Source organism: Camelina sativa, chromosome 3 (assembly GCF_000633955.1).
Source record: "Camelina sativa cultivar DH55 chromosome 3, Cs, whole genome shotgun sequence".
In the NCBI taxonomy this organism is placed as follows: domain Eukaryota; kingdom Viridiplantae; phylum Streptophyta; class Magnoliopsida; order Brassicales; family Brassicaceae; genus Camelina; species Camelina sativa.
Genome location: NC_025687.1, coordinates 13,466,460 through 13,491,356, shown reverse-complemented (window position 1 = coordinate 13,491,356; position 24,897 = coordinate 13,466,460). Strand labels below are relative to the sequence as shown.

The window sequence follows — 24,897 nt, the reverse complement described above, 5'->3', positions numbered from 1 at the left end:
GAGAGAGAGAGAGCAGCAATAAACCCAGAAGGAAGAAACCCTTGAGCAACCTCCCTGCGAGAGAGAAGAACACTATCAATAAATTACACTCTTCCAGAATCGACATGTACGGTCTTCTCATTCTTCATCTTTGTTCCGAATCTTTTTGTTCACAATTATATGTACATAGGCGTGAATACATGTGTGTAGGTTCTGTTTTTCTACAAACCAACTGCGTATATACTATATAACTCACCTGCTTCGGTTTTTTTTTATTTTCTCCATCGCAGCTTCTTATCGAACTCTCGGAAAAAAAAAAATGTCAAAACAGTGTCCCGAAGATGCTAAACATATCGAAAAGCTTTATGAGTTTGACGAGCGCTTAAGCCAGTCTACGGACAAGTCTCAGGTTCTCCTCTATTTGGAATCAATCGTTTATGTTTGATTTAGTTGTTTATTGTGTTCCCTAATCGTTTCTGGTTTGAGAAGAGGGATTTTTTATTTTTTATTTTTGCTTCGGATTTGTGTGATTGATTTGTTTGGCTTGGTTTGTTTCTTGTGTTTTGACTGTGTGTTGATCGTTCCTCTATGATATATTGTCTCATGGTTTGCAGAATGTTCAAGACTATGAAGGGATTATTGAATTGTCTAAGACGAACATCAAGACCAAGCAGCTTGGAGCGCAGCTCATTCCACGCTACTTTAAGTTCTTTACTAGTCTCGCAACAGAAGCTTTTGATGCCTACATGGATATAATCGACGAAGTGGAAGTTGGGGTATGTACCTAGTGGTCCTGTTCTTCTTTACACATATATGGTTTTATCCTTAAGCAAAAAGTAGATGAAGGTGTGCTAGTGCATTTTAGATGAACTTTGTTTAATTTTTAAGGCTCAATTGAATAAATAAGTGAGGTTCTTATAGCTTGTTTTGATTTGACACACGAATTTGAGGTTAGTCAGTACTCACAGTTATTCTTATTTTTGAGAGATGAATCACCTGGTTCTGCACAATTCTTGGTTTTCTGCTTGTGATATCGTTCTTTTCTATAGAAAAAGTTATCATTTTCTTCTTATTTGTAGGTACGTGTTCAAGCCATCCGCGGGCTTCCATTGTTTTGCAAGGATACACCTGAGTTTATATCTAAAATAATCGATGTTCTTGTACAATGTCTCAATACTGGTATTTCTCAGATTTTTTTTTGTTATTTAGACCTTTTGATTTACTTAATTTGTTTTCATTATCTGACTCTGAGTAATATGATTCAAATAGAGGAATTGGTGGAGCGTGATGCTGTGCACAAGGCTTTCATGTCATTATTTCGGCAGGATAAAAAGGGTAATTTGATTTCTTCTGCGTGAAGATAACAATTCATCTTACACCCGTGATGCTACGTTGAGAAAATTAGTGAAAATTGTAGATATTTTGTTTTCAGTAGTGTTACTCTGTCCATCTTATAAAGCACGAAACTAAGTGTATAAATTACAGACTGCGGGTTGTGGCTTGCTCAAAATTTTAAGATGTACTGTATGTTGTTACTGATGGTTATTGTAGTACCCGAGCTGTTTCTTATGTTTAATTATTTTTACCTTTTTGTGTAGCATCTTTGACTGCATTGTTTAAGCATACCGAGGCCAGTCTTAGTACTGATGAGCAAATCCGTGAAAAGGTCTTACACTTTCTCAGAGATAAGGTCAGAGTCTTTTCTACATTTTTTTTCCATGTCTGAGGTTCTGCTATATTTTAGCTCGACTTAAGAAATTCATAACTCTCAAGTTAGCACTCTTTCCGCTTGCTACTTTGAAGAATGAAGTAGACTTATATAAATGGCATATAATCTTTGGTTCTATTGCTAAGACCAGGTACAAATACTGCCAAATCAACTTGAGTAGGTACTGGGTGTTAGCACATATTTAGTGGAGTCGTTCTTATTTTGGAAGTTTTGGAGAGTTTGTTTGTCATCAAGAAATATATCTTATAGAACAAGATGTAAAATGAAAAATTTCTGATTATGCAAGTTAACGGGAACGCAAGGAATCCCTTGGTAAGATTCTTTATATCTTATCCTAATTAATTGATTTTCTATTTCCATGTAGGTTTTCCCTCTTAAAGGAGAATTGTTAAAGCCTCAAGAGGAAATGGAAAGACATATAACTGATTTAGTCAAAAAGGTTAGAACATATCTTTGGCCACATGGAGTTTTTCTTTGTTCTATTTATCTGACTTTCTCTTTTTTACCCTTTTATGACGTTTTTTTTTATGCTTACAGAGCCTAGGGGATATAACTGGAGAAGAATTCAATATGTTTATGGATTTCTTGACAAGCTTGAGCATATTTGGAGGGAAAGCTCCTCAAGAAAGAATGCAAGAACTTGTAGAAGTTATTGAAGGACAGGCCGATTTGGATTCACAGTTTAATGTGAGTTTCTCATGTCACATTCTCCTGGGATTATTCTTCCTTTAATATAATGACAGTAATGATTATTCGTCGTTAGCTGGGAATAAAGTTTGCTAATCGTTTGCATGTTAAAAGGATACTTGTCCTAGCATAGACTTCACCCTCTCTCGACGAAAACCTTATAAATGATATACAATCTGTACATGTGCAACTCTTACATTTGTTAGTCGTCGTTGTATATCTTACATGTATGTTTGATGCGAGGTCTCATTGGTAGTATGTGAGCAAGTTGCCTTTAGATTTTCATATAGTCAGGATTTTTTGTAGTCCAGTATATTGCCCAGTCTAGAAATGGACATAGGGAATGGTCAACAGTTGTCTTGATGCATATCTAGCTGCGTCATAAAATTTGATAGCATTTGTTATAATTACCATGGGAATATCTACTATAATTTTACATTAGTAAGTCTTTTAACCGTAGTATTGTGATAGACTGATAGTAAAGGTTGGAATTATAAACTTTTGAAATTTTATTAGATGATTTCATTATTGTGCCACACAACTACTTCTAATGTCCAAATATTATTCTCCCAGGTTTCAGATACAGATCATATTGATAGGTTTATATCATGCCTGCAAACGGCTCTTCCTTTCTTTGTGGTATGGAATCAGAATTATTGCTGCAGAGCACTTGGATATTATATACTTGAGATGCTTTAACGTTTATTAATACTAACTTCGTCCTCTTCTCTTCCTAACAGAGAGGTGCCCCAGGTACCAAGTTTCTTAACTACTTGAACATGAATATCATGCCTGCTTTTGACAAGGTTCGTTACATATTACTTTATGTGTTTGACTGTAGTTTTTTTCTGTGCATGATCTCTTGGATTCTCTTGGGCATAATAAGAATAGACTAGTGAATGGCATGAAGTCAAATCTGAATTACTCTCTCGCATGTAACTGTTTTTTTGTTCATACAGAATATTGTCACCTGTCTATCTTTTTCACTTGTCTATCTTTTTCCTTCATTTGGTGAATCTATATTAACTCCAGGCATGAGCATTGTTTGTCAGCATAATATTTACCAAATTCTTTTATTCTAGCTGTCAGAAGAGAGGAAGCTTAATTTGCTCAGAGCTCTTGCTGAGATGTCACCATACACAACAGCTCAGGTAGCACGTCAGATGCTGCCCTCAATAGTTCAGCTCTTACAGGTACCTTTTTAGCACCATAATTTATGTTGTCTCCACATCTTTTATAGCTAATATATAGACGCAGTAATTATTACTTATAATCATTTTTCTGGTGTATATTCTACGAGAGTCTCTAATTTTGAATATAAACTCTATTTACTCTTGTACATTCGCTTTCAGAAATATATGCCTGCCAGGAAAACTGGGGAAGAAATGAACTTCACATATGTGGAGTGCCTATTATTCGTGCTTCATCACTTAGCGCACTAAGGTAGTCTAACTATCTCTAGTTGCTTGGCCAGGTCTCTTTTTCGTCCTTCTTACTAATGTGTGTTCTGTTAAATATATAGGCTCCAAATGCAACAAACAGCTTGTGCGGGTACAAAATAGTGACTGGACAGCCATCAGATAGACTTGGGGAGGACTTTTCAGAGTTTCACAAGGAATTCACTGAGAGGTACAGTGGATAACAGTAGTATGACATTCTGTTTTTGGTAATTTGTTTCAAAGCACTGTTTTCATTTATAAAAATGGACGTTACAGATTGACCAGTGTTGAGGATCTAACCAAGGCAACGATGAAGAAACTGACTCAAGGAATGTCTGAGCACAACAAAGCCATGTCAGCTGCTAAGACAGATGAAGAGAAGTCAATCGTGGTGAGAGCATTAAATTCTCACTCCTTTATCCATTCCATCTCGTCATTTTTTTCCTGGCTTAATGTAACCGAAGCTGTTTTCAGAAAACAAGGAAGCAAAATACAACAACTGGACTCAGGACCTGCAATAACATATTGGCAATGACAAAAGTGAGAAACAGAGAGCCATTTCTTCTTTCTCTTTCTCGTCCTTTTTTTTCTCTATGTAACTATATAAGGCTGATTAATAGATTAAGCGTGTTAGGCAAATTTAACCGTCCTGGTATGTTGCAGGTGTTGCATGCAAAAGCGCCTTCCTTCATTGGAGACACCAGTATTACCCTTTCATGGAAAGAAGCCACTAAGCCGTTAGCCTCCTCAACGACACCAGCTGGGTACAAACCAAACCTACCGAATCTTCAATATTCTTTTGGTCTTGAATCAGCTTTTCTTGTGTTCCAAATGTTGAAAAACTTAACGTGTTGTTTGGGTCTCATTTGGATACCACAGAGGGAAACGGCCTGCAAATGGAGCCGTTAACAATGTGGGTGCAAAGAAGGCACGTGTGCAGAGTCATCAGGTTGTGAACAAAGCATCGGAGGGAAAGTCATACGGTGGTGGTAGAGGCAGTCACGGAGGTCGAGGCCAGGGAAGACGGGGTGGTGGTGGAGGCCGTGGCCGTGGAAGAAGAGGCTACTGGTAATTGTTTTCTTAAAAGGAATGAGTCGCTAACTAACACTCCTTTTTTTTACTTCCCCGGTTCTTGTATAACAACAGAGTATCTTTGTCCTTTTTGTCCGTAGAAATTTTGGATTTTAAGAAAGGTCCTAACATTGGACAAACAAATTTGATCTCTTTGATTTTCGTTTTTCATGACTTAATCATTGTTTCATTATTACTATTACTTTATGACTTCTTCTCAAGGTATCCCTATATGCGAAGTGGTATCCCTATATAAGAAGTCAACGGTCATTTTAAATTCTAATGGCACAAAGTTGGATATCTAATCACGTTAAATTTCTAATATGAAAAGATTATATTTATTCCCTAATAATATTCTTAATTCAACTTGCCTCCCTCCATGTTATCTATTTATATACATTCGACGAGTCTCGTTGTCAACAGTCAACACACATACTTCCTCTCTCTCTCACACACAGTTTCCTTCCAATGGCACAACTGGTTCTGTTCCTGACTTCTCTCTTTCTAGCCTCGATCGTTGGTCTGAACTGTCGTGTTCTCGGCCCTGCAGAGTCTGAGAACAACCCGATATTGATGGTCTCTTATGGTTTTAACAATCAAGAAAATATTATCAGTCTTGAACCTCCCAAGATTAACGAATCTCTAACCAGAGGAGCTTGTGTACACGTATACGGATTCCTTCCCTGTACAGAAAATGTCATTGGCTATGCATTCCAAGTCTTCTCCTTCGGGTCTTTGTTGATCGTCGGCGATTATTTTTTGTCCAAAGGAAGAGCAGAACTCTTAGATATTTTTGAGGTCGGTTTATATGGCGGTATCATCTTCCCTCTTCTTAAAATCTTCCCTATAATCGCCCTTATGCTCGGTAAGTCTCACTCTTTAAGCATTTTTCAGAATTCTTGGATCCTTGTTTTGTGTATCAAAAAGTTTCTTCATTTGATATTGGTTTTGCTTTTTTAGTAAATGGACTATCCACAAGCCCTGAAGTTGATCAGTCAATGATTGTTGATTTCGTTGGAGCAACGGTTGGATCATCGGTCTTTGCTCTGACAATTCAGTGGGGTGCTTGTATCATTTTCGGTACTACGGGAGTTTTTGATACTGGTTATGATCAACTGGTTCAAAAGGAAAAGGTAAATATTGCAAGTTTGTTCAAAAGTTCCAAAACTTAGCAAACAATTTCATGGTCTGATACCCTGATGGAAACTGGTATGTAACAAATTCTTACAGAATCCATCGAAGCCAAGGCCAGGGCTGTTAAAGAGACTTCTTGGTGGGTAACATGACGGTGAATTAATATTGTTTTTGGTAGTTTCTGCAGATTTATGACCCTTCTTCGGATTATTTTTCAATCTGCAGTATCAAGTGTGGAAACAGATTCAAGAACCAAGAAAGGCGCGCGAATCATGCTTCTCACATTAATACCTTTTCCTCATTGTGCAACTTTCAGAGCTATTTGATTCACGATCTTGGAGACACATTATTGTTCTAATGACGCTGATAGTTTCAAGTTCCGCAACTCTTTTGCTCTTGGCTCTCTCGGTATACATACATATGTATTAGAACTCTAGAGCCATGTCTTGTTAAGCTCAAGATCTTGTGTCTAATCTTTGCAATTTATGGATCTCTCTGCAGCTTTTGGATACAAGTGGACAAAAGAAAAGCTTGGATAAAGCGAGGTTTGAGCTCATGTCTGAAGTTAAAAAGAAATTGCAGAGATATTCGCTTAAACGCATTCTGCAAGATGGAAAACTCACTAGGGAAAGCTTGAAAAAGTAAACCATTCTCTTGATTGAGTATATATTTGCTTTTGTGTTGTTTCTTGTTTCTTTAATAGCAAACTAACTGATTTTTAAACTGCAGTCTGTTTGAGAAATTCGACAAGGATAAAAATGGGAAGATTGAAATCTCTGAACTAAATGAATTTACTGTGGAGTTTGGAAAACTTGGGAAACTGATGTGCGATATGAATGCACTTGCGAAACATGTGCTACAAGAGTTTGATAAAGATAACGATGGTATGGTAAACGAGGATGAATTCGCTATGGGAATCACTAGATGGCTGAAAAAACGAAAGGCCGGTTTGGTACCTTGCGCTGTAAGTTTACTGTTTACAAAAGAAGAAAAGACTGTTTGTTCCATTTCTCTTATGTGGTCTCCGTTAATATGACACTGGAAATGCTGTGTAGGCGGCAGATGTTGCTCCGAGTTTGAAGGTGGAAGCGAAGAAGAAAAGTGTTGGTTATACGTTGATGATAGCTACAATTAAAGTCATTGTAGGAATCTTAGTTGTTGTGTTTCTTGCAAAGCTTTTCATGATGAACATCGCGCTCTTGTCTGTATCAGCTGGAGTCCCTTCTTTCTATGTCGCTTTCGCAGTGATTCCGTTGGCTAAAAACCTTAAGAACTCTTTGTCTCTTCACTTCTGTTCCAAGAAAGAAAAGCAAGAAGCAGCATCTCTCACGTTTTCACAGGTACACATCATATTATTCATATCATCTTGTTGCGCTTAATCTTGATTTTTTTTTTCGGGTTCAGATCTATAGGGATGTTACAATGAACACAATTTGATGGGGATGTCGATCATCTTAGCTATCGTGTACGCGAAAGGATTGGCATGGAATTGCTCAACAGAAGTTCTCATAGTTGTGTTCTTCGGTCTGATAGTAGGCGTCCCGGCCTCTATCACTTCGACTTATCCCTTATGGGCAAGCCTCATAGCCTTCGGTTTTTACATTATCCCTTTCATACTCATCGCTCACCGCTATTCCTGAGGCAGTGAGACTCAGAGTGTAATTGTCTTTTGTTTCCTTGCTTCTTGCTTTGTCCATTTATGATTGTCTTCAATGCATGCATTTCAATGTCTCATATCGTAAAGGAAAAAATCTACAGAGAAAACAAAATCTTTGTACATCGATACACAGCTATCTTTCCACGCAAGTAACTCTAGTACGGTACTTGTTCTTCTAAGGAAATATAGAACTTCTATTTCTAAGACCCGGTTGTCATGTGATATGTCTAGTTCAACTCTGATAAACCAAACCTGGCCTTGGTTTCTACATTGACATATAAGGTTCAAAGTTGTATAATAAAGTTTTCAGTGTTATTTTTTTTTTAACTTAATAATTTGTATAATGAAGTTTGTTGGTTGATTCACACTTTAAAGTAGGAAATTAAAAGTGTGCTGAAACAATCTTAATTTAACTAGTCAACAGTCATAGAACCAATATATTAAGGGTATATTAATCACTTGCTAATGATAGAGAGGTGTCTATCACTCACGTTCTTTAAAGATCAGAGTCAATAATTCTTTTTTTTTTTAATATATATTCCCTCTATCAAAATAGTTGATTTCTAGGAGTTTCACACAAATTAAGAAAAATATTGAATATTTAGCTATAAATGCATTTTTTATTTATAAAAATATATTTTCATAACTATCAACCAATAGTAATTCATCAAAATTTAAATTCTAATCAATAATTTTTGAAAATTACAATTTCTTAACATTAATTAGTAAAAAATTACAGAAAATCAATCTTTGTGATATAAAATTTTTTTCTAGAAAATCAACTATTACGATACAGAGGACGTATAATATTAACCTCAGTTTCGTCAATTTTAAAATGATTGTTGTTAGTCAAATTTTTAAATATGAAGCTCAGCTTCATCAATATTATGAACCTTAAAAAAGTCTTTCCTTAGATCTTAGAAAAAGTCTTTCTGTATTCTATATTTGTACTATCATATTGTTCAAAAACCTCGAGGCTCTTCACATTATAATAAACTGAAATAATAATCACATGCTAATAGTAATATTTAAGAGAGGTGTATTATTCATTTCACGTTCTTTAAAAATCAGACTCAATAATTACATGCTTAACTTTAAAAATTATTGAGTCTGAATTTTAAAGAACGTCTCTTGTATGCTAAACCTTTGTTTATTCTATTACGACAAAAACTACTCATCGCTTAGTTTCCATGTGTGTGTATATATATGCGCGTAAGAAGAGAAGGATCGGAACCAAACGACACGTTAAAAACTCTGTGTCAAGTTTACTTCCATGGCACGTCTTCCTCTGTTTCTGTCTTTTCTTCCTCTATTAGTTTTGATCTCTGGAGTGAACTGTCGTGTTATAAGCAGTGCCGGCTTAACTAGGAGGCGGACAGTGCGACCGCCCCGAGTACATAGATTAAAGGGACATATACATATAAGAAAATGGGCACCAAAAAAAATTTGTAAGTTAAAAGGACACAAAAAAATATTTGTAAGCTAGAAATGGCACAAAACAAATATATATATAAACCAAAAAAATCCAAAAAAAAATAATAAGTTTTTTAATAGATAAAGGGGCATTTTTTTTTTTTGCCCAGGGGCATGTAATATGTTTAAGCCGGCACTGGTTATAAGTTCCGTGTCTGAGGATAATAACTCGATCTTGGATCTTGGTCTCAGTGGCTGAGCCAGCAATTTTGCTTACCTGTGTCATGTATGTTAATATTAATTAAATCAGGATGTGTCTTAAAAAGAAAGAAAAAAAATGATATATCAATGAACATTTCATATATTTTTTTTTTCAACCTAACATTAATTAAATTAAAATAAAACTCCTAGATTGGTTGCCTAAACTGGAGGAAAGTTGTTTACAAAAATCGTATCCGACAATAACAATCTAGAGGAAAGAACTAAACAATCCGCCTTCACATTGGACGTCCTTGAGATTTTGGAGAGGGTGAAAGGAGGCAAGGAGGCACTAAGCACCTGGAACTCATCAAGAAGCGTAGAGAAAGCTGGCCACTCTTCCGGGACTTGCACCATCGAAATTAACTCTGCAGAATCCGTCTCGAACCTCTGGCAATCAATGCCACTAGAAATGATACACTCCATCGCCCATAATAATGCTTCCAGCTCCGAATGGAGTGGGGACGCACTGCGACGTTGACATCTGGCACCCAAGACTAAAGTCCTATTTTCCTCATCACCACACCACCATCCTAAACCTGAGTCCACCCAAGAACATTTCAGATTTTTTTTTAACAATAATGAAAAAAATGATATTATAGAGATTTCTGGTAAACAAAAATGGAAAGAGCATTATGGTTAAGTGGCAAAATAAATATGCATTGTGTCAAGAATAGATCATATAACATGGGTGTCATTGTGAATATTTTAAAGCAAAACATCTAATTATCTAGAAAATTTATTCTATAATTAAAAAAATATATAAATGTCATGGGTGTCAATTGACATCCCTCTTTGTACGTTGCCTCCTCCACTGTTGGTCTCCCATGGAGTCAAAGACGGATCCAGCAACGAGTTCCTCAGTCTTGCTCCGCCAAATCTCACTTCCGAGAATGCTTGTGTTCATGTCTTCGACTTTCTGCCTTGTGCAGAAAATATTGAAGGCTATGTCTTCCAAGTTTTCTCCTTTGGCTGTCTACTGATCATCGATGAATACTTTTTGTCTAAAGGAAGATCTAAGCTCTCTGTCATCTTTGAAGTCAGTTTCTTTGGTGGTATCATCTTCCCTCTCCTTTTAATGTTTCCAAGAATCGCCCTTATTCTCTGTAAGTCATCTCTTTTCTTGTGAATACAGTGACACCAAAAAGATTTTGATTTGATTGTTATACAAAAAGGCTTAAAAAGAAAACAAAAACCAAAAGAACATCTTCTTCTCTTCAATCTTCTAAACTCCGACCAATCTTTTCTTACGTGTTCTAGGAGTCTTCTTTCAACTAATTTTTTTGCCTCTCTATTTGCCTCTAGTAGATAGGCTATCCTGGGATCAGTAGGAGGAGTTTCTTCTCCTTCATCAATGAGAGCTCTCATACTGTTAATTTGTAGAGATAAAGACCTGCTAAAATTCACATCTGCTGAAGACTTGGCCTATAACAACGGAGAATGACGAATTAGGGAGAAGACAAAATAAATGCAAATGGTTATTTATATGGTTTTTCCTTTTTCACGATAATTTGTTTTCGAATCATCAAATTATATATGTTCTATAATTTGTGCACTATTAGTTCGAATCAATACTGACTCTGTCTTTCAATTCCAACTACTATATATATTTAAATAATACCTTAATTAGAACAATACTTTTCTTTTTTTTTTTAATTTAGTGCTACCATTGCACCCTTCATTCTTTGTCTTCTTCAAATTTCATGTCGAGCATGTTTTTGTTTAAAGTCCTAGGCCGGTTATAACGCCACTATGTATAAGTTTTTGATGAATCAAGTTGAGAATCAAACTTGAGACCTCCACAAATTTGAACATGTATTGTAGCCACTGCACCACGTCAAAGTTTTGATATTACAATACCTTTTAATTTATATAAGGTAATAAAAATTAAACTAAAAAACCTTATATATTTAGACAAAAATACCAAAATATTTTAAATAAACCAAATATCTTGAAATTTTTAGATATATTTGTTAAATTATAATCAAATTTTATTTAAATAGTATTTTTTAAAAAATATATTACATTGTTTTGGATACCCGGAACCGAACCGAAAATAATTAAAACCGAACCGAATCCGAACCGAAATAGTAAATTAACCGAATGGATCCTAAACTCCTATATCCATAATAACCGGAACCAAATGGATACATCCGGAACCAAACCGAATACCCAAACAGGACTAGTGTCATCAATATTGTCAACTAGGCATGGGCATAAAATGTCTTTGTTATTCTTTTTTTACAGCAAATGTCTATATTATTCTATATTTCTGTTATATGCTCAAACAACTCAAAGGTCTTTACATTTGTGATAATAAAGCCTATATAATTATAATAACATGCTAATAATAATTAGAGAGGTGTACCATTCCCGTTTCTTTAATTAGAAATAATTTAGGAAGTCAAGTTTTTAAGTATTAAGCTCAGCTTCATCAATATTATCAATCTTTTTTTAAAAAAGTCTTTCCTTAGATCTTGAAAAAAAAGTCTTTCTGTATTCTATTTTGTATCATATTGTTCAAAAAACCTCGAGGCTCTTTACATTATACAAAACTGAAATAAGAACAACATGCAAATAATTCATTTCACGTTCTTTGAAAATCTTACTCAATAATTTTTAAAGATAAGTTTTTGAACCTTTGTTTATTCTATTACGACAAAAAAACGTCTCGAAGCTACTCATCGCTTAGTTCCCATGTGTGTGTATATATTTATATGCGCGTAAGAAGAGAAGGATCCGAACCAAACGACTCATTAAAAACTCTGTTTCAAGTTTACTTCCATGGCACGTCTTGCTCTGTTACTGTCTTTTCTCCCTCTATTAGCTTTGATCTCTGGAGTGAACTGTCGTGTTATAAGTTCTGTGTCCAAGGATAATAACTCGATCTTGGTCTCCGATGGAATCAAAGACGGATCCAGCAACGAATTCCTCAGTCTTGATCCGCCAAATCTCACTTCCGAGAAAGCTTGTGTTCATGTGTACGGGTTTCTGCCTTGTGCAGACAATATTGAAGGCTATGTCTTCCAAGTTTTCTCCTTTGGTTGTCTACTTATCATCGGTGAATACTTTTTGTCTAAAGGAAGGTCTAAGCTCTTTGTCATCTTCGAAGTCGGTTTCTTTGGTGCTATCATCTTCCCTCTCCTTGTAATGTTCCCTAGAATCACCCTTATTCTCTGTAAGTCATCTCTCTTCTTCTGGATACATATATATTTGAGTACTACAACTTCGTACCATAATCATGTCTTATTTGGGGTTTTGGTTACAGCGACTGGACTAATGGGAAGCCGCGAAATGGCAAACTCGATGGTGGGTAATAACGTTGCAGTTACTGTGGGATACTCTGTCTTTGCTTTGACAGTGCAGTGGGGAGCTTGTGTTGTCTTTGGCTTGCCTGGTTTTAGCTCAGATCAGTCCATAAGAAATGGAGAAGTCCAGAGTATAGCTTCTGTAAGATCTTCTTCTTCTTCTTCGTCGTCTTCTCTTTTGAGTGTATAGAATCATGAAGTGATTTGTATAATTTGATACAGGGCACAAAGAGTCCAAGACGAAATGGTATCAGGAACAATCTTATTAAGAAACTTGTTGGTGAGTTTAAATCTCTTACAGATTTTCTCATTCTTTATCTTTCAAGAATCTTAAGTGCAGCCTATTTTGTGATCCTATGCAGGAGCTAGCGTAAAGGCAGATCCTAAGAACAAGAAAGCAGCTGGGATTATGCTCTTGACATTATTTCCCTTCGTCTTGGTCACCTTTTCAGAGACATTTGACTCAGAATCTTGGGATGACTCTATCGTTTTGATCACTCTCTTATTCTCTGGTTCTGCAACTGTTCTTTTCTTTGTTTATTTGGTATGAGGCTTCTCCAAAAATTATCTAAGATTCATTTTTTTTTTAATTTGCCTACTTCGATCTTTAACCCTTTTTTTGTTTGGGCAGTATTTTGACAAAGCAGACCAAGTGAAGAGCTTAGATCACGCGAGGTTTGAGCTCATGTCAGAAGTTCATAAGCACTTACAGAATTTTTCCCCTCAAAGCCTTATAAGAGATAAACAACTAAGCAAAGAGAGCTTAAAAAGGTGTGTTATATCCACTTTATCATTGTTATTTTTGTTCTGTTATTGTATTCTTAGCTTACCGGTTTATTACTTGTGCAGTTTGTTTGAAAAAATTGATGTCAACAAAGACGGAAAGATTCAAGTTTCAGAGCTAAAAGATCTGACGGTGGAGTTTGGGGTGTTGGGCAGAATGAAGTGTGACATACATGAGCTTGCCACTACATTGCTTGCTGATTTCGACAGTGATAAAGATGGTGAGATAGATGAGACTGAATTCGAGAAAGGGATCGAAAAATGGCTGAGACAGTACAAATTCACAGTCGATAGCACCGAGTCACAAAGAGAGTACCAAGATGTAAGTACATAACATTCTTCTCAACCCCTTTTTACCTGTTTAATGATCAGATTAAGAAATCGAGAAAGTGTTAATTGCAGGAGGATGAGGCAGTATTGAAGATGGTAAAAACAAACGAATGTCTTTTTACTAAGTTACTGACAAAGAGAACCTTCAAAGCTGTCACTGAAGTCATTATTGGGATTCTTATTGTCAGCTTTCTTGCAAAGCCTTTCATGATGAATATCGAACTTTTGTCGGTATCAGCTGGAGTTCCTTCCTTCTATGTTGTCTTTGCAGTGATCCCTTTGGCAAGAAACCTAAAGAACGCTTTGTCTGCTCACTTCTGTCGCAAGAAAGACCAAGCGAGAATCACATCCGATATATTCTCCGATGTTAGTTTTATTGAGACTCCATTAATTAACCGATATTATCTGTATGGCTTTATCATAGCTCAAAAGTAAATGAGTTTTGTTGTCATTTTTTTTGCAGATATACAGAGATGTTACACTAAACAATCTGTTGGGGATTACAATTATATTGGCGATTGTGTACTTGAGAGGATTAACTTGGGATTACTCAACAGAAGTTCTCATTATTGTGATTGTTGGCCTCATAATAGGGGTACCAGCTTATGTGAGATCAACTTATCCATTTTGGATATGTGTCTTGGCTTTTGCTCTCTACTTCTTCTCCCTTGTCCTTATCTATCTCCATTCAAATCTCTAGACAAGAACGAAACTTCCACCTTCAATGAATGAGCAGTGAACCTTTCCAAGAATTCTTCTCTCACGATTTCATATTTTTCCTATTTTGATCCCAATCCACTATGTATTTCATTTTTTTTTGTCTGCGTTGTATGTTTATAAGCTATTTGATGCTAAATGGGAAATATATAAATTTTTTGATATGTCCCATGTTTAGCCTGTTTACAAGTTTGTTTTCTACACTTTTTCATCATTTAGAATTGCATTTAGACATTTCCTAAGAGATGTTTGCATGCATTATTGTTCCTTTTGATACTTTGGATCGGAGGTGTACCTAGAAGCAGAGGAGTTTAGAGATGAATTGAACTAATTAAGGAGAAGACAAACAACAAGAGGACAAAAAAAACAAAAAAAAACTTAGAGCTCAAAGGATGGACAGAAAGGAGGGAGAAGTTTTGAAAACTTTCTTTCCGCGCAAGTAACTCTGATACGGTCAATGTTCTTCTAAACAGCCACTGTTGTATTTTTCGATGATTTGTATCGGCATTTGGTTGAATGAAATTTAAGTTTCCTGAACAAAGACACCGTAATTTCATTCAACCAAATGCGGTTGATTTAAACATATTGAAACCTTGAGGCATTCATTTCCGTTTATGTACAACGGTAATAGTGCTTTAGATGGCAGTTAGGACAATTTCAATTCTTGGCTCTACTACCTTAATTCAAGGGTTTTCTCTGTTATATTTGACATAGGTTTATTTAAAGTTAGAATGTTTGTATTTTCTTAATCAAACATACTATATTGGTTGTGAATGTTCAAATTTAATTCCGTGTAATTGACCTGGATAACTTGGGCCAGTTGGCCTCTCTCATATAGTCATATATTATATTTGGGATTAAGGTGATGTAATGGAGAGTTTTACACCTTAAACTAAGCGCACTACTTAGTTACTTAAACCAAATTTCAAAAGTCAATACTCTATAGTCCTAACTCCTAAACAAATATATATTACCTACCCATGCCAAGCATTATTGGGAAGCTGTAACTCACGTTCTGAAGTATAAAACCAATTATACAGAAAACAAAGTCTTTATTTAGTTAGCAATTTAGCAAGAGCTAATCGTGATCACTTGATCAACTCAAGGGAGTCTTTCTTTATTCGATGATGTAAAAACTAGACGGTGAGAAATTGCTACAGTAAATTAGTTTTCGCTTAGTTTCTTTGGTGTATAAATGTGTTCAAGTAAGAAGAGACGCATACAACAAAACTGCTCGTTAAAATCTCTGTTTTAAGTTTACTTCCATGGCACGTCTTGCTCTGTTTCTTACTTTTCTCTCTTTAGCTTTAACCTCTGGTGTGATTTGTCGTGTTCTGAGTTCTTCCTCTGAGAAAAACTTAACCTTGGTCTCCGATGGAGTCCAAGACGGATCAAGCTACGAGTCTCTCAGTCTTGATCCGCCGAATCGCGTTTCCAAGAACGCGTGCATTCATGTCTACGGGTTTCTTCCATGTGCAGATAATGTTGGAGGATATGTCTTTCAAGTTTTCTCCTTTGGTTGCCTTTTGATGATCGGCGAATACTTTTTGTCTGAAGGAAGGTCTAAGCTCTTTCTCATATTCGAGGTCGGTTTCTATGGCGGAATCGTCTTCCCTCTTCTTAGAATGTTCCCAAGAATCGCTCTTATTCTCTGTAAGAAACCAATCATCTCATATTTTTGTGGATATTTTGACTGCAATAATGTATGACTCTAAAACAAGCTTGTAATGATGATCTCAGCGACTGGATTGATGGGAACACGAGAAATGGCAAACTCGATGGTTGGTAATACCCTTGGAGTTACAGTTGGATATACTGTGTTTGCTCTGACGATTCAATGGGGAGCTTGTGTTGTTTTTGGTTTGTCTGGTTCTGATCGAAAAGTTGATCAGGTCGAGGAGCCAATGACTCCTGTAAGATCTTTTAATTTCTCCTTGTAAATTTCGTAGAAGCATGAGATTGTTTAGTGAACTCTAATGACTTTCAATTTCTTACAGACTCTAAGGTCTCCAAGTCGAAGACATTCCAGAAAGAAGATTTTGAAAAGCCTTTTTGGTATATTATAATTTCTTACACCATTTTATTTTGCTAATTAACACTGAACCTTGATGAATATAATTAGCAATAAGCAATAACAATTACACAAACCATTTATTTCGTTTTGGTTTCTAACATTTTTTTAGTTAAAAATTTTCACAACATTTGGTCATCTTTGTTTGTCTTTCTTAAATCCTTTGGGATAGATTTTCTATAAATTTTTTGTTTTCCTAAAAATTTTATACTACAAAACCTTTACATGAGCAAATTAACCATTTATATTTTTGGGGTTTGTTGTCTACAGGAGCTAGCGTAGAAGCAGATCCAAAGAACGCAAAAGCAGCAGGGATTATGCTCTTGACAATACTGCCCTTCATAATCGTAACATTTTCAGAGATGTTGATTCACAATCTTGGAAGGACCTTATCGGATTGATCACTCTCATAATCTCTGCTTCTGCTACTGTTGTCTACTTTACTTATTCGGTATGATCTTATGAGCTGCCAAAATTGACATATTCATTTTTGCCTAGTCTCTTTAGTCTTGTTTGTCAAACTTCCGCAGTATTTTGATAAAGTGGACCAAGAGAAGAGCTTAGATCACGCGAGGTTTGAGCTCATGTCAGAGGTTCATAAGCATTTGCAGAGCTTTTCACCTAAAACCCTTTTGAGAAATGGACAACTAAGTAAAGAGAGCTTGAAAAGGTTATGCAACAACTGTTAGTTTCATTTTTATTGCTGAGTTTTATGAGCTCTAGGTCTCTTCTAACTTCCGATGTGGAATCCTAACATTTATTCCGCTTATTGTAGATTGTTCGATAAACTTGATGTAAACAAAGATGGAAAGATACAGATTCTTGAGTTGAAAAACATGAGGGTTGAGTTTGAGAAATTGGGGGGAATGAAGTGTAATGCAAATGAGCTTGCTACTACATTGCTTGAGTATTTCGATAGAGATAAAGACGGTGAAATAGACGAGAGTGAATTCGAACTAGGAATTGCTAACTGGTTGAAACATTACAAATTCACCTTTGACAACCCCGCGTGTCAAAGTGATGAGAACCCTTCTGTAAGTAACTAACATCTTCCGTCCGAATGATTCTATTTAGGTTTTCTTCTGATTAGTGTAAATCACTTGCAGGAGGAGATTGGGGTCTTGAAGGTGGAACAAGCAAAAGAAAGCTTTTTTGCTAAGTTTTTCTCAAAGAGAACATTAAAAGCTTCCACTGAAGTCATTGTAGGAATCATGATTGTCATGTTCCTTGCAAGACCTTTCATGATGAACATCGAGATTTTGTCCGTATCAGTTGGAGTTCCTTCCTTCTATGTCGTCTTTGCTGTGATCCCATTGGTTAGAAACTTAAAGAATGCTTTGTCTGCTCACTTCTGTCGCAAGAAAGACAAGGCCAGAATTACATCAGATACATTCTCTGAGGTTAGTTTTGTTCAAACTTCATTAATTAATGAAACTTAAAACTTAACAGTTAATGAGTTTTTTTCACCTTTTCTTTTCCTTGTAGATATATAGTGATGTTACAATGAACAATCTGCTTGGAATTTCATGTATACTGGCGATCGTATACGCGAGAGAATTGACTTGGGATTATTCTACTGAAGTTCTCATTATTGTGATTGTTGGATTTCTAATAGGCATACCGGCTTACGTGAGAAAGACTTACCCGTTTTGGATATGCTTATTGGCCTTTACTCTTTACTTTGTCTCTCTTCTCTTGATCTATCTTCATTTCTCAAGTCTCTAGACAAGAATTTGTAACACAAAAAAAAACAGTTCCCAATCTCTTACAATTTTAAATACTTGTGCTAAGTCAATTTATTGTTATAAATCCTTGCATAACATTTGGAGATTGTAAACTAAAGTTTGATTTTTTGAAGTTAAATATGTCTCACTTGTACTGTCTTTCGATTGTCAATCTTTATTATTATTTTTTTTTTTTTACAGATATATCTTTATTATTCTATACTATATGTTAAAAAAAACTCGAGGGTCTTTACATTATGATCATAAACCTATATAATAGTAACATGCTAATAACATTTAGAGAGAGGTGTACCTCTCCTGTTTTTAAATCTCCTCTTTATTAATTTGGAAGTACAATATAAAATTAATCTTAGTAATAAATTGTTTTAAATTGCCACTAGAAAAATAGGTTTTAAAGAACAAATTAATAATATACACTAAGGGTAAAAATGTCAAATATGGATTTATGCAAAATTAAATTATAAAAACGAATATATATATTATGAAGTTTCAAAAATAAATAACCGATCAAAATCAACATATCTAACTTACCGTATAAATTTGTTATTAATCAATAATCATTATTTAGTGTGTTTTGATTATTAAGTATAGCAATTTGGTTTGATTAGGAAAAAATATGTATAGGAATTTGTATGTGGTTTGATGTAGTGTGGTGGTAAAGTATTTCTATATTTGAGTGAAAGCTTCACGTTTAGATTCCCTCCCTAATGACAGCTGGAAGATGATTGATGTGTTGAGATATTAAAGGGAAACAAAACAAAATAAAAAATCAAACTTACCTCACGCGTGATGAGTTTGCACAAAAAATGCAGACCTCTTTGAAGTAATTAACTAGTTTGTGAAAATTACAAAATAATATTACATTTTAGCTGAAGAAGAATATACGATTAAAATAGAAAAAGTGAATAAAAAAATATACTTTATTTAATTACTGTTAGATATTAGGATACTACAACAAAACACATCTTTATATAATGGATTCTTTTTTTCAGTTTTTGCAAAGAGAAAAATGATAGCTATATTCAAAATGGGTTGCTCCTTAATTTTTATTTTTTTCTTTATCTAGCTAATTTCTCTATATCTTTTTCAGATTTTATATTATACTTTTTAATTTAAATTTTTATTATTCAAACTATTTTAATTAACATTTATGTTTTATATTTATTTCGTTTTGATCTATTATCAAGTGTTTTAAGTTTTCTAACTTTAATAAAATTCGAAATTCGAAATGCAAAAAACCAATAATATAAAAAGTTGTTTGGTAGCACAATATGTAAACAAGATTGTCATTCAAAATTTTATTTCAAAAGATTTTTGGTATCGATTATTTTAGTTGAATTGTGGGACGGAGTCATGACACAATAAAACGGAAATTACTATTACTACTTTGATTTATATGGAAATATATTTATAATTGAGTTATGAGATACAATTTGATATCCAAAATATAACTGATAACATAATCAACTACTTAATACTTCTAATAATTGGGTCAAATGAACTTGTCGTGCCAAAGGATCCCAATTGGCTCAAATGAGCTAATATGTTACTTTTGTTGTCAAAAAAAAAATTGCTAACATAAAAAATCACATAAATTGATATTTAAAGTATGAAAAAGTTATCTTTAATTTGTATAATCGTTGATTTTAAATTAATTGGAAATTTTATCACAAACAGAAAAATCCAGAAATGATTGTATATGACCTTTTTTTCTTTTCTTTTTTGGAAAAATAAATAATTGTGTTTGACCAAGACATGTAGTGTGTGCTAGTCGTTGAATCACCTTTTATATAAAAAATATAAAAAAAATGCTAACATAAAAAACCACATAAATTGATACTTGCTCCGGTTCAAAATATAAAATGTTTTAGAGAAGTCTTTTGTTTCATAATATAGGATGTTTTCAAGCTTCTATGCAACTTTTATATTAGTTTAGTATTTTTTATTATGCAATATTGTTTCTGATTGGTTGAACTTGTTAAAAGTAAAAACTTTTTAATCTGCGTGCTTTAGTTAAAACATCTTATATTTTGAGACGGAGGGAGTATTTAAAATATGAAAAAGTTATCTTTAATTTGTAAAATCGTTTGATTTTAAATTAATTGGAAATTTTATCATAAACAGAAAAATTCAAAAATTATTGTATATGACCTTTTTTTTTCTTTTCTTTTTTGGACAAATAAATAATTGTGTTTGTTTGACCATGACATGTAGTGTGTGCTAGTCGTCGAATCACCTTTTATATATAGAAGTAGCCGTGTGAATTAGGGTTTAGACCCAATGAACCTATCCCAATCTCTTACAATTTTCAATACTTATTTCGTTATTCTAAATTTATTTATGAGAGAGATAATTAGTTACGCCTCACACTAAAAAATCAAATTTGATTTAATTACGCCTCACACTAAAAAATCAAATTTGATTTTTTTGAAAATAATTATTATTCTTGAAGGTGAAGTGGCCATTAAAGTATGTTTGTTTCACCCTCATCATGTTTTTCTTGTTAAAGAGAAAAAGAAGAAAATTCAAGTATTTGGCAGATCTTTGTTATATATCTATCCGATCGAAACTACAAACTGATGACATAAAGATTCAAAAATTTTAAAAATTGCTTAGAAAATCATTTTCTTATAACTTAAGCCGAAGATCAATGCCGTGATCAGTAACTGAATCATATCTCTCGGATCTCAAACCGAAGGATCGATCTTGGTCGTGAATACTCTGGTCATTCGAGGGCAAGAAGCTGTAGAACGGTTTTCTATTAATCGGAACATTTGCACCGCTCGTTATCTGATCAACCACTTCTTTCTGTTCATTCAATAAATAAATAAAAATGAAAATGAAACTAAAAATTGATCAACCAAACTGGTAGAAACACATAGAAACTACACATTACCTGTAAAAAGCGAGGGAAATCGAATGAAGCATTTGGGAAAATCGGCAGAGGAGGAGTCGTCGGAGAAGATGAATCAATGGTAATTGGATTTCTAATTGTGGTTCCTGAATCTTGAATATGATTTTTCAATCTTAGGTCTAGTGATTTGGTTTGCTTACCATCCCTGAAAGTCATAAAATGTCAAATAAAACAAACTTGGACGTTTTAATACATATAAGAACTAAAGAAACTGGTTAAACCTAAAAAAAAAAACACAAACCTTGAGATAGTTATGGTCGGTGCAACACTACATTTCGCAGTCTCTGCCATAAAATGCCATGGCCTTTTCGCAGCAAGGGTCTGCTAAATAATAATCAATGAATTGATTACTTTGATTTTGTTTTAAGGATATATAACACCAAAAAAATATATATATATATGATTAACCTTTTCTTCGCCTAGAAATTGAGTGACATTGTCAAGACAAGACGTTTGGTTTAAAGGGGGCTCTATAAACTGATAAAATCCTCCAGATACTTGATTCGGTAGATTCATCTGTAAACACAAACACACATTTACAAAAAAATAAGCACATATCCGTATATATATATATCACAAAAAAAAAATGTAAAATTATAAAACTTTGAATATGTTCTTTTGACTTATTTACCGGAGGAAGGTAATGAAGAGACGAATCATGCTTCCTCTGGAACACTGGAGCCGGAGGGATCAAATCATTAGGGAAAGATCCGGTCGTGAAATAAGACGAGAAAGGGTAAACCGGACCGGTTTTGTCGATGATGGCCGGAGATTTCTCCAGCGGAGGAAGAGGTAGTTGTACGTTTGTAGAGATGTGTTGTTCCTCGAAACGGATCTTCTCGAGTTCAGCGACACCAGGCCCTCTTCGTGGGACTCTTCTTCTTCCTCCTCCTCCTCCATTTCCATTATTATTATGTTTCTGTTTCTTGGGACACAAGGCAGAAGAGTAATCATCGTCATCTCTGTTTCGATAACTTACAATACTCGTCTTACTACACATCTTGATGTGTTTTTTTTTTTTTGTAATTCTCTCTAGTACTTAGTATTTGATCTCTTGATCTACAAAAGAAGAGAGATGAGAGAGCAATTTATAATGGTGAAGAAGAGAAAAAAAGTGAAGGGAGAACAAATATGTGGCAAAAGGAGAAAGAAATAAAAGTCATTAATAAAAAAAAAATGGAGAGATTGAAGGAAAGTAAATCTGAGAAAAAATAGGCTCTTCTTGCGTAGTGAGAAAAGTTCTGGGGATTTTACGAAATTTTTTTCAAAAAAAAACTTCCATGTTTTTAGGACTCTTAAGATCTCTCTCTTTATTCTTTTTTCCATGGTATGAAAGTATTATGAACCACCTGGAAGATATAGTGTAGATAGAGAGAGATTCATTTTTTTTTATTTCCGTGATTCTATCATTGGAGGATATTAAAATAGAATAAACAAATATGTGATTTGAATAATTTCTTTGCTTTTATTTTTATGAATTTTATTAGGAATTATCTGAATAAATCCACATTTTAATTTGAATTCAAAATTCTTCTTCCTAACTTTATATGTAATTCGGATAGTATTTTTAAATATGGTTTCATTTTATTCTTCTCTGACTAAAATAATATGTTTGTAGTTATGATTTTGTAAATTTTTTCGGATTTATGGGGAAAAATGTATATTATTAAGCAATATAGATTTCATAAGGTTACCTTTTTTTCCCCTTAGTTTTTTACTACTAATCGATTTGTTTGCCACGGGTGCACTTGCATCGGGACACGTGATTTGTGAATTACCTACATGGCAAAACTATTTTGGTCATCTTAATAGGTACAATATCTAATTTGAAAAACAAAAAAGAAGAACAGAAAGATTCGGTCAAACGTAAGAACTTAGGAAAGTAGTAATTATGTAATTTCTATTTTTTAAGGTATAAGAAAAATGCAGCGAACAGAGAGATATGTTGAATTCGTAGAATATAAAAATGGGAAAACTTATATGGCAAGTTGACATAGTAGAAAAGTTATCACGTAGAATAATAGATTACAAACGAGGAACAAGAAAAGAGGAAACAAATCTTCCAACTTGTTAATTTGTACTTATATATGTCACACAATATTTGACCACATTTTTGAAGTAATTAGTTGGTTCTTTTTTTGTGTCATAAGATAACTAATTAGTTCATCAAGATTACAAATTAATATATATCTTAAAGATTACCCATCAATTTAGCCAACTTTGAATTTTGGGCGTATCTACCAACTAAGAGGAAGAATATGTAAGACAAAGATTTTTTTTAAAATCGAGAAAGTAAATAAGAAAATATATACCACATTTACTGTTAGATACGGTGGGATATATATAATCAGACCAAAATCACATCTTTACGTAATGGACTATTTCCTCTTGCAAACTCGAAAATGGTTGATCGACGTTAGTTAGTTGTTAAAACGTATTGCTCCTTTGAATATACAAATATATCTTTCTTTTAATATCTTATTTCTCTAGATCTTTCTGATCTCACATATAATATCCGTTTTGTTTTAACTTTTATTATTCAAACTAAATTGCTTTTTTTTATTTGTACCGGTAGCTAAAATCTTTCTCATCAATGCGTGTAGTACTAGACTACTAGTAGATACCGAAAACATCACATTTATGGTTTATATGTATATTCGATCTATGTCAAATGTTTTAATGTTTTATAAATTTGAGAAAATAAAAAAAACTCGAAATACTTAATTAGAACAAAAAATCACAATGGATGTGAATATATTAAAAAAAAACTGAGCTGTATAATCATAAAATCGATCTTATTTAGAATAGTTATTAAAAAATTATTTGAAAAAGGAATTTGATATCAAACTTTTACAATGGACAAAATTATGTTCGATGGTACCCGACAGAATAAAACAATTTTGGAAATTAATATTACTACTATGATTTACTATAAAACTTCTATAAATTAATAATATCGAGACTATGATGGTTTATTAATTTATTATATAAATAAAACCAAAATTTTAATTTATTATCGATAAAATATTGATCTATCGAGGTATTAATTTATTTAAAAAGACGATATTGTACATGAAAATACATTTATAATTGAGTTTTAAGATAAAATTATATATCCAAAATATAAGTAATCAACTACATAACACTTCTGATAACATGCTAACATAAAAAATTAGAAAATAATTATCATAAAATATATAATTATGTATTTTCTTCAAAATAAAAATAATTATTGATCTAATACATATAAAAAAACTTTAATACAAAGAGAAAACCCCAAAAATAATTGTATATGATTATGTAACTAGTACAGTAATCGGGACACCTTTGATATATGGAAGGGTCGCTGGTATTAAAAAGCGGGAGTTTAATATTTATAAATGCATATAAAAAACTTGTAGTATTTTTTATACATAATGTGCTCTATACAGCGGCGGATCCAGAAAGAAATTTGATGTGGGGCACAAATTATTTAATAATTAATATATTAAATTTATATTATAAAATATTAAACAAATTTAATTTTCTATATTTTTGTATATTTAAAAACTATTTTAGTTGGTTTTATAATATATTCAATTGCACATTACATATATTTAAATGAAAATTATATCTAAACATTTATTATATAAGGATTTTGTGCAGTATATTAACCTTTTAAA

At 33.6% G+C, this 24,897-nt stretch overlaps 2 protein-coding genes and 3 pseudogenes across 2 annotated transcripts; 4 read left to right on the top strand and 1 right to left on the bottom strand.

Moving 5' to 3' along the window:
• LOC104776936 lies at positions 7-5,049 on the top strand (annotated as a pseudogene).
• LOC104778932 lies at positions 5,374-7,679 on the top strand (annotated as a pseudogene).
• Positions 12,132-14,667, top strand: LOC104776935. The gene is made up of 7 exons (XM_019242102.1): positions 12,132-12,545; positions 12,636-12,817; positions 12,898-12,955; positions 13,038-13,219; positions 13,307-13,780; positions 13,861-14,154; positions 14,252-14,667. Exons 1-7 carry the CDS (start codon positions 12,152-12,154, stop codon positions 14,486-14,488), a joined length of 1,821 nt encoding a protein of 606 aa, XP_019097647.1. The 5' UTR covers positions 12,132-12,151; the 3' UTR covers positions 14,489-14,667.
• On the top strand, positions 15,631-18,301 carry LOC104778931 (annotated as a pseudogene).
• LOC104776934 (protein SPEAR4-like) lies at positions 20,885-22,278 on the bottom strand. The gene is made up of 5 exons (XM_010501117.1): positions 21,867-22,278; positions 21,644-21,751; positions 21,477-21,556; positions 21,218-21,380; positions 20,885-21,129 (listed from the first exon to the last, which is right to left on the bottom strand). The coding sequence occupies exons 1-5, from the start codon at positions 22,233-22,235 to the stop codon at positions 20,950-20,952; spliced, it is 900 nt and encodes a 299-aa protein (XP_010499419.1). The 5' UTR covers positions 22,236-22,278; the 3' UTR covers positions 20,885-20,949.

What these genes read in the sequence shown, in the direction of transcription:
- LOC104776935 (XM_019242102.1), top strand. Translation starts at nt 12,152, where the DNA reads ATGGCACGTCTTGCTCTGTTACTGTCTTTTCTCCCTCTATTAGCTTTG. An exon ending in AAGTCCAGAGTATAGCTTCT is followed by an intron (nt 12,818 to 12,897) that starts GTAAGATCTTCT and finishes AATTTGATACAG; the next exon opens with GGCACAAAGAGTCCAAGACG. An exon ending in CATCCGATATATTCTCCGAT is followed by an intron (nt 14,155 to 14,251) that starts GTTAGTTTTATT and finishes TTTTTTTTGCAG; the next exon opens with ATATACAGAGATGTTACACT.
- LOC104776934 (XM_010501117.1), bottom strand. Translation starts at nt 22,235, where the DNA reads ATGTGTAGTAAGACGAGTATTGTAAGTTATCGAAACAGAGATGACGAT. An exon ending in AATTTCTAGGCGAAGAAAAG is followed by an intron (nt 21,557 to 21,643) that starts GTTAATCATATA and finishes ATTATTTAGCAG; the next exon opens with ACCCTTGCTGCGAAAAGGCC. An exon ending in CCGACCATAACTATCTCAAG is followed by an intron (nt 21,381 to 21,476) that starts GTTTGTGTTTTT and finishes TATGACTTTCAG; the next exon opens with GGATGGTAAGCAAACCAAAT.